At 39.9% G+C, this 18041-nt stretch overlaps 1 protein-coding gene across 1 annotated transcript; it reads right to left on the bottom strand.

Moving 5' to 3' along the window:
* Nucleotides 1-1423: 1423 nt before the first annotated feature.
* On the bottom strand, nt 1424-17944 carry LOC135167219 (uncharacterized protein). The gene is made up of 5 exons (XM_064130191.1): nt 17220-17944; nt 3494-3643; nt 2747-2997; nt 2041-2331; nt 1424-1810 (listed from the first exon to the last, which is right to left on the bottom strand). Exons 1-5 carry the CDS (start codon nt 17437-17439, stop codon nt 1562-1564), a joined length of 1161 nt encoding a protein of 386 aa, XP_063986261.1. The 5' UTR covers nt 17440-17944; the 3' UTR covers nt 1424-1561.
* Nucleotides 17945-18041: the final 97 nt, after the last annotated feature.

Raw genomic sequence — 18041 nt, 5'->3', positions numbered from 1 at the left:
TTCGCTTCCTCAGAGGAACTGACTTGTGATAATAAGGGCTGCAACACCCTCATGCCCCTTTTTATAAACATTTCGAAATGTAAACTCCAATATTATTTTTATTTCAACCTTCTCTTGTACCGGATACCATTGGGGGAATTATTTTTTTTCTGAGTATGAAAATTTCCCCTACCCCATCATATTCATCCCCCACGACACTTGATAACACCACAGTTTAATCTCCAATTAAACTCTCCTTAATTATAATCCAAATACAATTTGCGAGTGCAGTTGATGGTTGGTAGCCGAAAATGTGGTTTAAACTTCCTATAGCCATCCCGGTATCGCACTTGTAAGCAGTTAGCTCGGTCAAATCATTAATTAAAGCACGGAGGGTAGTTTCACATTCAAGACAAAGAAGACGTGCACAACCAGCGAGTACTCCCTTGCTTATCCGGGCATTCTGGAATATATAACTCCAAGCAGTTTTGCCCCATTCCCTCACCCTCCTCCTGTGCATCTTGCCTGACTCGCTTTATAGTCCAGCGAGGGTGCGAAGTGGAATTCTAAACTCGATGCGGGTATAGAAGGGATGCCAGTTGTACTGCTGTAGCTCCAGTGTTGGCACTTCCGTCGTTTTCACTCAGTGTCTTGGCCCACCAATTCCATCCCGAGGTGCACGTCTCGGTGGGTTCAAAATATATTCAACGGGTGGAATAACACTTCTTACGATGGAGCATCTCAAATGGGAGAGACGTGAGAATTAATTGTAATTTTCTAGCTAGTAAAGATGGTGGAAAGTTTACAAAAAAAATTAGGCAAAATTAACGAGGTAATCTTTGCTCATTTTCCAGTTTTAAATTTCCACCTCAATTAAATGCGATCAGAAGTACTATTTTTATTATTACTAATTATTTTATGCAACTGAGGATTTATTTGCGATGTTGTCTCTCCCATCAAGACTCTCAGTAAGTAATTATTTCGTTCCTGTGGCGATAAAAACCTTATTTTCTCCTTAAATGGAACGGAGTGACCTTCGACCGCGAATATTTTTTATTCTGTTCACCTGACGGTGCAACGTATTTCCTAATAAGATAAAGGGGGGAAGGTACGCAATACCATTAGTTCCTCAACCCTACCATAAACACTCGGCGCTTGGATTTTACTGGGTATCGTAAAGAGAGGGGTTACTACCGCATCAGTAGTTAAGTTCATTAACTGCTGACATTGGGCGTTTTTCTTAGTTAATTTAAAACTTCAGGCTATCTCAAGAGCCTTGTAAATCTTTTGTTTATAGTTACAATCATAAATAAAATACTTAATTGCAAAAAAATTGATGCCTTCTTTAGAAGAGTTAAAATTTCATGAAAATGAATCGTTCGAAATATCAGTTAAAAGTTAAGATTCCATTTTTCAGTCATAAAAATTAAAATTTCACAGCTCATCTCTGAACACTTTATTTCTCATGAAGATGTATAAATTAAAACAGGTACCTTTATCTCTAACATTACACGTTGAGGCTTAATAAAAACCGCGTAAATAATGTTCATTGATTCATTAAAACTCATTGAACATTTTGTAATCACACACTGGCACGTGCTACATGACCAGGTGTTGCGGCAGCAGTTGTAGGTGGTGTGGTTGTGGTTGTTGGCCTTGGTATGGGTGATCTCTTCATTGGCATCCGCCTGCTGTTCCCACCCGATTTACCCCATGGCCATTGTAACGTACGTATCAGGGTATTACGAAAGTCTTCCGAAAATAGGCAGTATATGTAGAACGTTATCGAGTAGTTTATGATCTCCAGAAGATTTGCCAGGGCACGAAACACCTGACAACATAAAAAAAGTGCATAATTATGCTTTATGTCCATGACATCGTGCTGGGATTAATTAAAATACATAAAGCAAGGAGGCAAAATATAATCCCCGTCTCATTCGAATTTACTGAGGCTATCGATCGCAAGACTTTCTCTATTTATTGATATTCCACAAGTGACACTAAGTACAACATGATCCCCTCGTGCCACTGGCAGAGATAATGGCCGATGGGGGACATTACCTGGTAAGGATACAGGCTCAAATTGCTCTCGCTCAGTGTCACGTTCAGGATGACCATTGGGCTGACGCAGACTAGAAAGAGTATACTCGTACTACTCAGCAGAAGAACCAGACGACGCTCTTCAGCGAACGTACGTGGATCTTCGTCACCAGTGCTTACGGTACGTGACAGTGTCATTCTGCGTCTTCTCTCGCATGATCTTCTGTACACTATCATGATGCGGAGATTGAAGCCAGCTAACAGTATTGTCGGGGCAACCTTAAATACCACTTCCAGGACTATCTTGTATATCTGGAATTGCGGAAAAAGTTTATTGCGCATTTGATGGATGACGGGGGGTCGTAAAGCGTGCGGAAGAAAAATAGTGGCTTCGGGAGACTTTAAAAAATTTTAAACTCAGTTCCTAAAGCTCAAAAATCGAGCGAAAGTTCGAGAGAGAAAATCCTCCCTCAACGAAAAACATTCTCTGATTTTTTACGGAACTAGAACATGATACCCTTTATGATTAATAATTAATAATATATAATATCTGCGTTACATCGTTAGAATAACGTGAGGAGACTTTGAAAAAGGTTTTACTGAATTTTTTAAAAGCAAAAATATCTTTAATCTCTCGTAAACTCATCCGTCAAAACCTCAACAACAAGTCAAGTTGTCTTATCCTGTTCTTAACTTCTCCGACTTTTGACCTGCATTGAAGACTCACCTGGTAAAATACAGAATGCATAAATGACAAATTGTCTCGCTTCTGGTAGATAAGAGGTCCCCCAGACGACACTAGACATGTTGTTACTTCGCCCCGAAATACACTCGGCAGATAAACCAGAAAAGTTGCCAGCGGTATGAGCGATACTGTGAGATGAGGTGGTCCACATAATGGACGGGTGTGTTGACCTGGATGGCATACGCTAACGTAGCGTTCCACTGTCAATGCGAGTAACATCATAACCCCAACACCTGGAGGGACAGAAATTTTTCCCTTGGTACAGTGAGATAAATTACTGCACGGCTTGTTGCACATGTGATCGACTTAATGAAGAACCGTTAATCATTGTGGGGGCTTAATACTAGGTTATTATTATTTCAATGCCACTGTACAATTTCCCAGGGGTAGTCTACATTATGCAGGGATTATTGCTATTTCAAGTGATGACCGCTAATTTGGTATCAATTAATTTCGGAGTAATCGAACGTCTATTAAGGATTCAATTTGCGGTTTGAATTGATGATTGGGGGGATGGGAATGCGCAGGGAAAATTATCTACATTCAAGAACGAATTTATTTACAGTGATGTTACTCCAAATTAAATTAAATAAATATAAGGTTTATGAGCTTGCTGTAGAGATGTCTCATTTTGCGGAATAATGTTGGTAAAATTATTTCCAGAATTTCTCCCCAAAATTTACCAGAACTTTTGCTCACATTATAATAACAATTAAATTGTCATTTTACCCAGACAGGCATTTCCGAGGAAGAGCTCCAAATGTGCGTGATAAAACGCCTGCGACCAATTGTTCCATCTCCCCGTTTCCTTGTGGATGAGCACCCTCAGAGCGAATGGTATGCAGAAGAGTATCGCCAGTAATGCTGCTGCTGAGTATCCTGTGGAGAAGATGATAAAAATATGGTGAGTTAAATTTATGAGAAATTTCTTTATTTTCCATGAGGAAAAAATATGCACTCGTTGCCGTGGCTGACTATAACGTCGTATTTCCACTGCCTCGAGGCTTTTTATTGTTCTCAAGATGTTGGATTTATACTCAGGGCGAGTACACGCAGTTCCTTTTGTTTTCCACTGGGAGATGTAGAGTGTTGACACGAATTAGCACCTGTGTCTGCTGGAGTATTTGCAGTTGCGAAAATCTTGGGGTAATTGGAACGCGCCGGAGATGGTTTTAGGATTCTTTTGTGTTTATGAGAGCGACTCTGGCATGAAGTTGGAAAGTTGGGATGTTACGAATGGGAATTTCGAATGTTGAAGCATTTAATTTATCTCTTGGGGGCATTTAAATTCCAAGCATCGATTCGATAATGGAATAGTGGAACTTCGGGAGTAAATGTGTAATTTATTCCGATGAGAGTTGACTTTAGAAGATGCTGGAGGCAATTTACCATACGATCAAATAATTTTCAATGACATTTCGAGTGCACCTGGGTGAGATTTGATTGAATAAAAGGGCAACTAGATTTTCAAATAATATTGATACTGAAAAATCCTCAAACAGACATTTTCCATTCATAAAAAAAATAACAATAATTAAAATTATATTTTTCAAACCGCTGTAATGAGTCCCTCGTTATCAAACGTACGTAATGCGGACCGATTTCACGAATATACGAGGGAAATTCTTCGTTACCGACACCCAACGATTGTCCAATAACAGCTATCCTCCTGTTATTTCCCTGGAAAATCTTCTTTACCCGCAGTGAAGACCCAGTCGTAAACTATACTACTATAGTGATCGTTCACCGGGCATGAGCGAAGCCACCCTCCAGTTATCCAACCAACCACCCTACCTTACCATCCCCGATCAGACTATCAACACCCACAAGAACCTCTCCCACAACTTTCTCGTCAAACAGTAATGAAGTCACCGCGACTAATTGGCGACAATTTCCTAACGAACCACAATTTAACTCGCGTGGGTGCAAGAGTGCTCAGCATTCTCAAGTACCAAAAAACCATAGTCCAAACATCGTGCCATAAAAAACAACGAGAGCGTGCAGTCGTTGACCCACCGCATTACGTGCTACCGGTGTCAAACGTTTTTTTATCTTCGACGATCATCAATCATGATCTCATCTCACTTACATCAGCAGCGCATCTAAAAAAAATGACGTGATGTAATTAATTAAAGCTTCTTACTTGACATTCTTCTACTCCCTCCAATAGATTTTTCAAAATTAAAAAAATTAACCAATAAAAGTATTTAACTGGATAAATTTATTACTGCGAAATTATTGAAGATGTGAATACTTGAGTTGCTAAAGAAAATTGCAAATACTCAAAATCAAATAACGCGAAATTTTCAATCTCTTCCGTTCGCCAATTGGCAAACTTGACTGAAAATTTTCTATCAGAATAAATAAAGTTCCCATACGAATATAGTCATAACCCGCAAACAAGTCAAATACTGCATTTCGATTCGTCGAAATTGAAATGGAGGAGTAATTCAACCGAATGCGCCTCGTTCTCCAAAATAGTATAACTTTTTCTCAAGTTGTTCTAGCGATCCACGATCCGATAACTTTAGCCATAAAATGGTCAGATTTTATTCTGCAGAACGTCGCGGAGTGAAATATTCAATAAAAATTCCGCCCCTCCAGAAGGAAATATGTTTATAATTTTACGGAACTATCAAGTCAGTCCATAATTTACCACAATTCCCTTTAATGGCTATAAACGTTCAGATCGCACTATTCAACTCGCCCGCCGTACGTCAGCCAATATCACCAGCTTTTTTCGCAAAAAAAATATTTATCCATCTTTACCCATTATTTTTGATGCTGGAGACAAAACTAATCCAAATTCACGTGCCCTCAGTCAATCGATCCAACAAAAAAATTAGAACACTGTCCTGTTTATCGTGCACCGCTTATAAAATTCCTCTTGCCCCATCAGCATCAAGTATTCTATTAACTATTCACTTTATACCCCATCGCAATGGCTCCACGACTCTCATCTTACTCATCATCGACCTTATCCCGTGCGATAATCCTGTGGTAATTCCACCGGACACGTCCGGCGTTATATTTCCTCAGCTATACGCTCTCATCACTGCTATCCACAGACTCCACCATGAAGTGTACCATAAAACAACAGAACTCTATAAAAACTCGATAAAAAAAAACACACACACATACACACACACACACACACACAAATAAGACCCCTAAAAAGATCATAAAGATAACACGTGACGGGAGTTGTATAAAAACTCAACAATTTCGACGTCGCGCCTTTTTATTGGCCGCCCGGCTGTCTCTTCAACTGCCACCATACGCCATTTCTCTCTCTCTCTCTCTCACCCCCGCTCTCTTCATCTCCCGTCGTATTTCTTCGTTAATGTTTACCCCTGGAGGAATTCCCTCCCTCCCAATACCACCGCCGGCTTTCCTCTTTCACCGTTTCTATAAGGCGACACTAACGATTCCCTTCCGCCCTGGGAATTATAACTGTCGCTGTTGTGGTATCCGGAGATAATACCCCAGGATGATGATGAGAATTAGCGGGGATCAACGACGAAACTGAAAGCAGATAAGAGGTACCAACCTACCAAACACCAGGAGGCGATGTTTTTCATCGTGAAAACGGACACTGGATTGTGTCTCGTCCTTTGGGGGATTTTAATGCGAGAAACCTGTTGATGGGGTTGGGCTTGAGGGTGAAAGGAAACATCGGGGTTACTCTCGGGAGGCGTAAAACCAGAACGAGAGGGCTAAACAGCCTTCAGGTGGTGAACTGTCACCTTGTCATTGAGACGGAGTTTTATGGATTTTTATCGTGAATTCCAGGAATTTTTTGGGTTTGAAAATTCGGGAGAGACACAAACTTTATGTAAAAACCGTATAGGGAAGAAATAGTTGAGGGTTGACAAGTGACTTGAAAAAAAAATCCCTAAAATTTACCTTCAATATATTTCACTTCTAAAATTACGGGAAAGAGACGTAATTTTTATTGAATAATTCTCTTCGTGTCGAGTCGAAAAATTCAATAAAATTTCTCCCATAAAAAACATCCCCCATTAATAAACCCCCTTCACGACTCCATAACTCAGGAAAACCGATAAAAATAAATGGAGGATTTTTCCGATGTCTCTGATCAATAGTTTCATAACGAAATGTTACGTCTTCAATCGGCATCACTCCTGACAGGCCAATTAGCTCAACGAGTCATCACCAAAAGATTGAAATGATAGAAATAAAGGAGCAAACACCGTGTGCCAGTAGCAGGTGACCCTCCACTCAATTCCTCCCCGTTCCCTCTAACTCTTTTCCCTCCCTGCATAGTGAGAGCTATCAAACGCAGATGGTCTGCTCTGGGTACAGTGGCCAGGGTATCGAGACGCAGAAGGCCAACTATAAAATCCAGGAATCCTCCCTGGAATGTCCACGAAAACTTTCATTTCTCTTAGCACATCGCGCGTACGTTGTCTCGAGCTCTCGAGGCACCTCACATTCGCCCCGTTAACTGCTCCTCCATTTGAGGGAGGATGGTGAGGTGAGTTGGAACAATATTACCAGAGCAATGGTTTATGATGCCAAAGAAAAGCTATTGGACTCCTCGTTCAGACTCTCTCTCTCTCACTGCCTGGAGAATGCCTCAGGGACATGAAATCCTTTCGTTATGAGGTCTCCTCGCATGGTTATGAGGACACGAGGTTCATCGACTCAGTACAACAGGTTATCACCTCCTTTTAAGGGGAACTTCTGTTGAGAATATCGAGGGGGGTGAGGAATTCCGGAATTAAGGAAATTGTTCTTCATGCGGAATGGCATAATGCGTTCTCAAGAGAATGCAGTTGTTATTTGATGGAATTGGAGATATCTCCAGAGGACGGGGGTGATGGGGATGAAGACGTGCTCAAGAAGTTTCTAGAGGAATAATTTTTCTACCTAAAAATGTTATTTGGTTTGAAAATGAAAAAAAAAATCATTGAAAACATTATCACACTCGAAATTTTTTATACCACAATGAGGTGCAAAAAATTGGTAAATTTCATAAACAATTTTTTAGTACGACATTCAGAAAAGGACATCTGTTCTAGGATGTAAAAATTAGAGGTCAATATTCGTCTCTGGCAAATTACTAATCACCAGTTCGTGCTATTAAAATATTTGTTTCACAGTTTAATATTACGACAGTTTTTGAAAAATAATTTTATCAAATTCATCGCCTCGAACAACAAAGAAATATCGACCCATCCAATTGACTGATTGGTGACTAAACGAGGTGGACAGTAGCTGCTGGTTCTAATTTCATTTATATGGTTACAGCCACTCCAAAGAATCGAGTTGTAACGAACCGTGCAACAGTCAGTCTTCCGTCCAGGATTTATCAGCTCTCACTTATTTTCACTTTTTATTTCTTCCCCAATTCTCCGGTTTTTTTTTTCAAAGAGGAAAAAAACAATAACGAGTAATGGTGAAACAGAAAAGGTAGACTTGATAGAGTCAATCCCAGTGTTTTACCATTAACATTTTGTCCTTGTTGTCGCTTTTCCCCGGGTTATATTCACCGGGTGTATTCGACTGGGGGGTATTTCACGAGGATCGACCATGCGTTTGCATACAAAGTGCATAGCACACTGCCACCGTCTCAACGGCATTATCCTCTCACCCTCGTCTTATACTCTCAGATGGTGAACATTTCCGTGAGAAACTCAGGATGGGTTACATCCTGATAGCCCCACGAGAATGCTAGACGCTACGATTGACATCACAATCATCTCTTTATTTTTTGATTAATTATACTAGAGGAGACTGGGGCAAAATGAGGTATATCTGTCTTTTAATTATTTTAAATAAGACAAATGAGTCTAGATTTTATTTTTATAGACAGAATTAATTGGAAATTTCGCGAAAAATATGGAAGTAATTATTACAAGAGCGACATTGAATTGGATCTAACAAAATAATCTTTATGGATTTTTTTTTGTAATTTTTAGAGAGAGTATTTACATTTCCATGAATATTCAGAATTTTTTTCTAAATTTTCCCGTGAGTTTTTCTTACTCTTCTTAATTTTCTCGTATTAATTAAATTGAAAAAAAAAACAAGTATTTTGCATATTCTATAATTTTTTAGCTCAAGAAATTCTAAAATCTTTATCATTAATTTTGTTTTGTACCACAAGACGAGTTTAATTTAATTAATTAATATTTTCCCCAATTCTAATAAATTCACCCTCAAAATAAATGAAAAAATAATTTCATACGATCATAATAGTTTCACTGTCACAAATATCCGTTTATTAATGTGCAAAACAATTATTTTTGAAAGGAACAAGAGAACTTTAAATGCAAACTTTTATTCGATTCAAATGCGCTATTCCTCCGAGTGTAGAACGACCATCTTCTCTATTCTTTTTCTGTAAATGATTCGAGATGAAACTGGATGCCCTCTCTCTCCGGGGGGAAGAATGGGAGCCGAGAGAGTTATGGGGATGAAACTTTTTTTCTTGAATTTTTACGAGTAATTCCACTGGTGCGGGAAGTAAAGACGGTGGAGGGGGATAAAAAAATACTGACATTTTTGTGTATTATACCGTGGGTTTGTAGTTTAACCGTTGGGGTGCGCGGAACCGAAGGCATATCTGGCACGCGGACTTGAAATTTACGGCGTAGTTACCGATGCAGGCCAATGCCGAAAGTTACGATCGATTCTAACTCCTAAATATCCAAGGGGTGCAGAATAGAATAGCACCGACACGATCGGTGCCTCCACAGCCCTATTGACAACCGAGATTTCTTCTTCCATTCGCGGATAAGAAAGCGGGGAATATATTCCGATACTGAGAAAAACCTTTCCACTTTACAGGTAAAAATCGCTGCGTTTCTGAACTCCGACGTGAATTTAAATCTGAAGAAGAAAAAAAAGTCGTAGAAATTCTGATAAATATTTTACCAGAAAATTTATTAAATTTTGGCAGGAAATAAATGAGCTTTTGCTGCAGCGATCCTTCCCAAATGATGAGCAATTAACTTTGTCCTTTGTAAAAATACGTAACAAGAAAAAAATGATCAACGGGGATTAAAAAAAAAATTGTATTCACCAATCCCGTAAAATCCCGCGCTAACAAAGCGTACGATTCAGACTATCTGTTTCATTATTATCACTTTTTTTTCGATTGCTAACGATAACATCGGGAGTGAAATCATAGATACCGCCTTTTGATCCCCCTCCTCCTGTTCGTGGAAATGCCCTCGAGGTATTTTTTTAAAGAGGATCACAGACGCATTATCTATTCTCCACATCTTCCCTTGGAGCCGAAGAAATTGTAAAGAATTTTTTATTAGAATCCACTTTTCTCCTTTTTTTTGCAATCGCAACTTGCTCCATTCCGCTCGCCTCTCGGACCAAGAAAAAAAAAAGGTTCAAACGGCCCGAGTAACGGAGGACCAGACGGTCTGAGTCGTCGGTGCTTTTTCTACTAGTTCATTCCCTCTCCCGCCCGCGACCTTTCGTGTACCCGAGAAAATTCGTACAAAATCCGTTGAACTTGAATCACAGAAACGTGAGGAAAATTTCAGAAGAAGAATTATCTAATATTTTTTATCACATTAGGAATGTTGACTTTTTCAGAAACTGCAACGGAGGAATGCCAATGGCAGAAATCCTGCGGTTCCAGAATTTTCTATTGATCGAATTCGGAAAAATGATTGTGGACTTTAATTTTTCCATCAAATATTGATCCCTCATTTATTTTCCAACTAGAAAAACATGACAAAGGCTTCTTTATTCCAGCGTAGGCAACTCGTCCTGGACAATCGAATGGTGAACGAAGGAATCCTCCCAGGACCATCATCAAATAATTGGAATCCTTGAAAATCTTCGAGGATGTTATCCCGTAAAGACGTATCAGGCTCCGTAAAAGAGTGAGTTGAAAAAAAATTTTATGATAATTTTTTTTTGAATAAAACATGCAACCCCTTGCCGCATAAACCCCCCACCCCTGTCACGTAAAAATCACCGTCGCAGCGACCAAATGTTCACGTAGTAAAATGAAAAAGTCTCTACGCGTCTCTCAGCGATGTTATCGCCGCCGCCCAGTTGTTATTTAACGTCTCGTCGTAATTCTCCGTTCCTCTTGTTTCTTGGAGCCCTCATCCGCGAGGAAGTGTATCCCATCTGGCTATACATAACCCCACCTTTTCTCCCAGGAGTCGAGGGAAAAAAAGGAGACAGCGACGGGGTAGAGAAGGCGGTGGAAAAAAAAAACCCGGTTATAGTCGCATGCGAATAGCGTGATCTAGTCCCTCCCCGGGTTCCTACCCCATACAACAGTTGTCCAAGGAGGTAAAAAAAAATGTGCAGGGGAATGGGAGAGGTGAAGAAACCAAACTTTATTCCACCCTCAGCCGCCCCTCTCTCATTTATCCCCGGTCATCCCTCTCTGTCTACTCTCCACTTCGAGCCACCCACCGCCACCCACTATTCGCAATAGTACTCAACTTCATCAGCAAACATTCACGAAAACGTCTGGGTGAGTGGAAGCACTTGGTCCTTGAACTTTTTCTTTTTGCCTCCGGAGACAAATCATCATTCACCCAGGTTTTCCCATCCGTAGATTTATTTTTCCATACGAATGCGAGTGCTGGTGGTGTCTGATGCATCGGTTCACAACAATGTCGTGTTACCCACGCGGAAAAATTTATGTTTTTAAATATATAAAACATATAAAATATTTTTTTACAAACAATTCATACCAATCCTGTCATTGAGGCAATTATTATACGTAATTACCCTCATTAAAGAACCTTACGAGCACTAAATATTATTATTATTGTTCTCATCTAGACTGAGACGAATATTTAATAGAAAATTTACTTCGGTGAGGGAACTGTGAGTTCCCCAATTTTTCCTGAATATTTCTCTCCTCTGGAAAGAAAAATCGTGAAAATGGAAGCTCGAAAAATGAGAAAATTTTAATAATCTTTAATCATTTGAATGAGAATATGTACTCAAGTATTCAGACGGTAAATACTACAGTATATTTAACCCACACCTTCTCTTATCGTTCCCGGTATTTCCACTATCCAATGCATTTCCTTGAGTAAAACCACAGGAGAATTCACCGGAATCACAATCCCCAGGGGTATAGGATTATGGGTGGCCGAACAAAGTGTACGCCCGACGCTCCATTCTGAGCATAAAGTTCACAGGACACGTGCCTGTATGATAGTTTCTCCATGAATCTTATCAATATTCATAGAATTTTACCAACCAGTCTTCCCTGCTAAGAATAAATGTAAAATACGGGAGATGATGAAAAAAAAAAAATCATAATAATACGAGATATTTTATGGTTAGGAAACTTCAGAGCTGCGACAGAAATTACTCATGAAATTACCTGACTCCATGTCCCGTTGAATATTTCAGTGATACAAGTTTTGAGATATTGGTAATTACACAGGGGAGCCCTTGCGTGTCTGTCTTTGGTGGAAGCCTTGGACCTTTAACCGAGGTGCTGTAACCTACAAACCCTTTGGACACCCCGCCCTGTGTCTATTAACGTTGACCCAGCGGTCCCTATCAATATTCATTGAGTTCAAAGCGCGTTGTCCTGGTCAATCAGCTGTTAATTTTCTGTCACAGGAAGTTGGAGAAAGGCTTGAAAATAAAATCGTGACGACAAATTGGATATATCATTCGCGAGATTGACTGTCCTTCTTAATTGACAACAGAACGATTTTTAAATTGACAGAGGGATAGTGATAAACGAAAAATTACCCTACAATTTGGGTAACCAAAGTGCGAAAGTGAATTTTGAAAATTTTTATTCGCGCAGAGAAAAATATGGGGCGAGTGTCAATAACTCGATTATTATCCCTATCACTCTATGAATGTCAGTGATAATTTTTACAGAACGTTTCGTAATTTTTACTGAGCACTTTCCTTCGCGTCTTATCGTAATTTACACGGCCAACGCTCCAACTTGGAAGTAATACCACGAACAGTCCACAATCCCCGGAATTCCCCGAAAACCGTGAAATTGAATTCTACTTAATTTCCTCCCCTGATGTAGTGGCGGAAGTGCGCGGTAGGGAGTGAAAAAAAAAACCCAATTCCGTTGTGAATTCGTGAGACACTGCAAAAAAGGGCCGATTGTTTACGAGCATCTGCACACCTCCAGCAAAATCAATTTACACGGCTCAAAAGCTCCATAACGGTGATTAAAATTATTCCCAACAAAGTGTAGAAGGGGCTTTAAAGCACGTGTGCAATATTCAGGAGGCATCAGAAGGCCGTAAATCTCGTTGGTAAAATGCAAGAAACAATATCAGAATTCAGCCAACGGTGATAAATCACGATTCTCGGTGCGCTTTCCCCCCTCCTCCCAGAAGGTAATAAATCGTATTTACAAGGACGACAGACAAAAAGTAGACTTTTTGAAAAATAGAAAAAAATTCCATGAAAATTATGTGAAAAAAAAATTGAACAAGAAATACGAGACGTATAAAAGACACTTTTGTGGAGGCTGTCTGACCTAAGCGGGTCCCGGACTACTGCGGTATACACCAGTGATTTTTATGCTGATTCTGCACTAGATATAGAAACTTGGGGCAGTTGCCCACCCGAGGGACCTCCAGACGGGAATGAGAAAGGCACAAAATAATTTTATCTCCACATTTATGGGCCCAAATAATTTTTATCAAAAAATTTTTCTCCGCAGAGTAATTTCCGCTCCCCACAACTGGCTCCGACTCAATCAACTATTCACTCATGTTCCACTTCTCTCAAAAGTGTCAGATAAATGGTTTATACGATTCAAACAACATCTTCACCCCTTTCCATTTATAATGTACTAGCCACCCACATTGGTACACCCTCATCACTCCATGCGCCCTTGCTACAACTTTCGCCCGACACATTCGCACACTCGGTGGGTTTATACCCGCGCGAGACCTCTTCTCCAGCGTTTGTACATAAGCAAACATCTCTGAGGTACCAACCCACAGGTAAACTAGCGAAATTCCACCCCTCCCACAGCCCACGGAGAGTACATCCCTTCCAAGCACTGCCTCACTCCGCCATCAACAGATCACTCGGTGTAACTTTGTCAAGGTGAGACGCACTAGCTAAATATTTATCTTATGTTCACTCCAACAGTGCCTCTAATCCATCCTGAACTCATCGTCTTATGAAAAATCCTGTTCGTCGGCACCCCTCTGCTCTATCCCCAAAATTGCAGCGGCTGATCATCCCTTAATCCCCGAGCTTTTTCATCCGGCCCTTGAGAGTCTAAGGGCGACGGAAATATCTGCGCAATACGCTATATGCGCAGCTCCCCTACATTTCATCGGTCGCAAAATGTTGAAGAATATGGGACTCCTGGGGATTCATGATCGTTTGGGTGAATGGTTTTAGGGCTGACGTGTCACATGATAATGTAAAAAACGAAAAATTGATGTAACGTTGGTAGAAAGTCATTGAAAAATTGGGGAGGGCGGAATTCTAATTTTTAGACGAATTATTGTGGGTTCAATCTCCCAACAAAATCAAATTATTACTCTATGAATTTTTTAACAGTATTTTTTGGTTAATAATCAACGGAGATTTCACTTCAGTTTTTTGGGGAAAATTTTTTATGGAATTGTTCCCCAAATGTCTTTGAAACGTGTCAGTCAGGCTGTGGAATAAATTTAATTTCTCGAATATCTTTGGGGAAATATCCCGAAGGTTTACAAAAATCATCCCCCTCCGGGCGCAGCTCTACAAAGCTATACATCATGGGTTTAGCATGACGCTCCCCCCCTCCTCTCATCGGCAACCCATCACCTTATCAAAAAGCGCGTTCACTCCCAAAAAAGCGATTATTCACCTCCTATTCACCCTCGTGCTTTTCCATCCGGCACTTGAGCTCTCCCTCGGTACATTTTTGAGAGTGGAAGAAGCAAGTGGCCACTTGAGCTACTTCGCAATTCTTCGGATATATTGGAATTCAAGGCTATCACATGGTCCATTGGAATCTATTCTCCCCTGCATACCTCCCTCATCACTTATATGCACTTAAAAGTGTATTTTTGTACTCTGTGAAAAAAGAATGTCTTTCACCAGTGGCAAATGGTACTCGATGTAAGTGTCCTCTTGAAAAGTCGTGAAAATGTTGCATTTTATGTATCATATCTTCATGGAGATAAAAATTCCATAAAAATCAGGTAAAAAAAATTTCTTCTGTCTAATTCTAAAAAAAAAATTTAAAACACGATTTCCCGTTGCGGATTAACGGAATTATTCCGTAATTCTCAGTGAATAATTTTTTCTCCGTCAATCACTTGTCAAATGTCCATTTGCTTCAGAGAAATATTTATCTTTTTATATTACCTCAGGAGATGATTTGCTACGTGACCCTGAATGAACTCTATTAATAATTATTTAATGTTTCTAAATTTTGAATTCTCTTGAGGGAAGAATTTAGATGAATTATTTAAGGCTCATAACTATCGAACGAGTTCACTCAAAATTATAAATAACATAATCATGTTATAAAACAATATAATTCCCGCAATTTAACCCTAATCACAATAATCAGGAAGTCACTGGACCTCCGATATAAAGTATTGAAAAAATAAATATTTCCCTCAAGTAAATACATATTTGACATAATTTTTTTCTCAATCCACTGATCCGATGGTCGCCATCTTCAATTACAAATAATCATCACTGCAACCGCATTTTTTCTTCGCCCCGTGAAAATCACTTTGTGTACGCGCAAATAGTTTGGTACATTACACTTTATTTCCGGTCTGTTTGTCCCGAGTCCTTCCTCCACGCTTTATTTCCCCATCCGAGTCTTTTCTGCCTCGTACATTTGGCATTGGGGGGAGAGGCCCCTGTTTGATATTCAACAGGGGAATCGCTCTGTCTCTCACTTTACTCCCTCATATTCGGCCCGAGATATTGCACTGCCTCAATGTCCCATGCATTTCATGTTAGTTTGAAATGCATAACGTTCCATTGGAATTCCTTCATCCACCCTCCCATCCCCAGCCCTCTCATACCACCCTCCACTCCACCTTCTTCTTTATCTTTATGTCTGTTTCTATTTTATTTTACCTTTTTGATACATCAAAGCTCGATGTATTGCGTCTTGTCGTGTTGTTTACATCAGGGGATTCTCCCCTGAATCTTTTCATGCTGCGGCGCACATCGGATTGCCCGGTTTTATTACCTCACACCAGGTACAATCTCCCTCCCCCACCACCCCCCCTGGGTCCGGTAATCCTTATTAATTCGAGCGTCTTCAAAAATCCCGTGTTTTCGAGAGAGAAAAATCGAGAGACATTTCAGGGGGAGAAAAAAAAATCTTATCAAACTGCTGAAGGTGTGTTTTTCCTCCCGGAGAATATCCTGGGGTATTGCTGTCAAGTGGCAATTGCCATCTGTATTTCCCCACCCCCCTCCCCCCATTTGTTTCTCCATTTATTTTTGCCCTCAACGTTAATTGGATCGCACGAGATTAAAACAGGATTAACCGGGAATTGCCAAGACGACTTTATTACCCTATTTTTTTTTATTAATTTCGTTTTGTAATGCGAAAATCCCCGGTGTCACGGATTAATTAATGATTTTATTAATCGTATATCCATTATTTTGTATATTAATTGGATAATTTTATCACACTGCGACGGTAAATAATATTAAATTCATTTATTTACTGATTAATTTTTCCACCTTCAGTCAGAAGAAATGGAACAATTTTTGTCGGGAATTTGATCGTGAGAAATGAGAAGAAAATTGCACCCCACAGTGCAGTGAAGTGTCTATCTATGGCGAGTACTCCAAGACGGCTCAATTCCACACGCACACAGTCGTGTATCGATTCTATTTTGTCACCGATATTACGTAAACATGGAATAATATTAGTCCATCCGACTGCGGGTGAGGAAGAGAGAGAGAGAGAGAGGAAAAATGAATTAAGAGATGAAGAACAAATTCATAACAGCAATAAATTTTCGAGATGATGATATACAGTTGTTAATCGAAAGTTCGTTGATTGCATGATGGCCATTTCGTACATTTTAGGCCCAATATACCCGTTTTCGGTGGTAAACTGCGGTGAGAGGGGGGTGAGTACGGGAGATACAGTGAAAATCTACGAGCACTCCAACCAATTACCTGGAACAACCCCGGGTATGTTCGGACGCGTGCAAATTACTACTATCTCATCCTGATGGTCTGCGTGTTAAACTTATTTATGACCTTGAACCCGTTTCAAATATGAAGGGCTGTTTTTAAATGTTTTTTTTTTTTTTCAATTTCCCAATTTCCATTTCCATTTATCGCTTTTCGGAATGGGAGGAAGAGTTATTTGTCAAGTAAGTAAATGCGCAACAACTAAATACGCAGCAATAAATAATACGTGAAAATAGGAATGAAAAAAAAGGAGTTCTCAGCGATGATCGCGAAGCGTCACATTAGTTTTTTTCAAAAGATATAAATTCACGGTACTCACCCCTCATGTAAATGTAAGCTGTTCCTCGCATATTTCTACGAGTCAAAACAACGAGATTCAGTATGTTTCCGATGATACCCAAGCAACAGATGGCCGGCAGCACAATACCGTAACAGACCCGCTTGAGGGAAGCTGTTCTCGGATCCTCCAGGATCTCAAGCTCTTCCGGCAGCAGGCAAATACGTAGCTCTGCATCACTCGCATTCACTGTTTCCGTCATTGTGACGTTTATTACACTTTCACCCACTCTCTCCCTCTCCCCTCACCCCCACCACTTGGCACTCACTACTCTCGCGGAGGCATACGTATTGATTAGACTGATTGCCGTAATTTTTATCTGTTCATTTGCTCGTGAACAATTCCAAGGGCTCTCTACATTTTCAAACATTCTTCCGTCAAAATAATTATCAATAGAAATTGTCACTCCGATGTCGCCTTTGGGTTATCACAATTGTTTGATTTTTTTAGTCTCCACAAGTCCGAAATAATTAGTAGAACACGAATATAGAATTTTTTAAATAGGTAAAATGTTAATTGAAATGTGAATAGAAAAGTTATGATTTTTTCATGATTTTTCTTTGACGTTTTTGGATGATTAAAGCTTTTTGAGTTGAAATGTGATTTTTAATTGCAGCTGTCATCCCTTCCGGTACCACCCCCGCCCATCCCCCCAATAAATTTCCCTCAACAGGTTTTCATAATTGGAATGAATTTTCAGGGCGGCAGTGACTGAGCATCGCACACATTGTCAACAAGTCCCGATGCTTCAAGGCACCGATCCACCATCGGACCACCGACATTTTCTCCAATTAAATTCATTGA

Source organism: Diachasmimorpha longicaudata, chromosome 11 (genome assembly GCF_034640455.1).
Source record: "Diachasmimorpha longicaudata isolate KC_UGA_2023 chromosome 11, iyDiaLong2, whole genome shotgun sequence".
NCBI classification, from domain to species: domain Eukaryota; kingdom Metazoa; phylum Arthropoda; class Insecta; order Hymenoptera; family Braconidae; genus Diachasmimorpha; species Diachasmimorpha longicaudata.
The sequence above is the reverse complement of the archived record's forward strand: the minus strand, read 5'-3'. Positions and strand labels throughout refer to the sequence as shown.

Bases quoted from the DNA above. Each gene is read 5' to 3' on its own strand.
- LOC135167219 (XM_064130191.1), bottom strand. From the start codon at position 17,439: ATGACGGAAACAGTGAATGCGAGTGATGCAGAGCTACGTATTTGCCTG. The intron at 3,644-17,219 runs GTGAGTACCGTG...TCTTCTCCACAG, and splicing joins AGCTTACATTTACATGAGGG to GATACTCAGCAGCAGCATTA. The intron at 2,998-3,493 runs GTAAAATGACAA...CTGTCCCTCCAG, and splicing joins CCTCGGAAATGCCTGTCTGG to GTGTTGGGGTTATGATGTTA.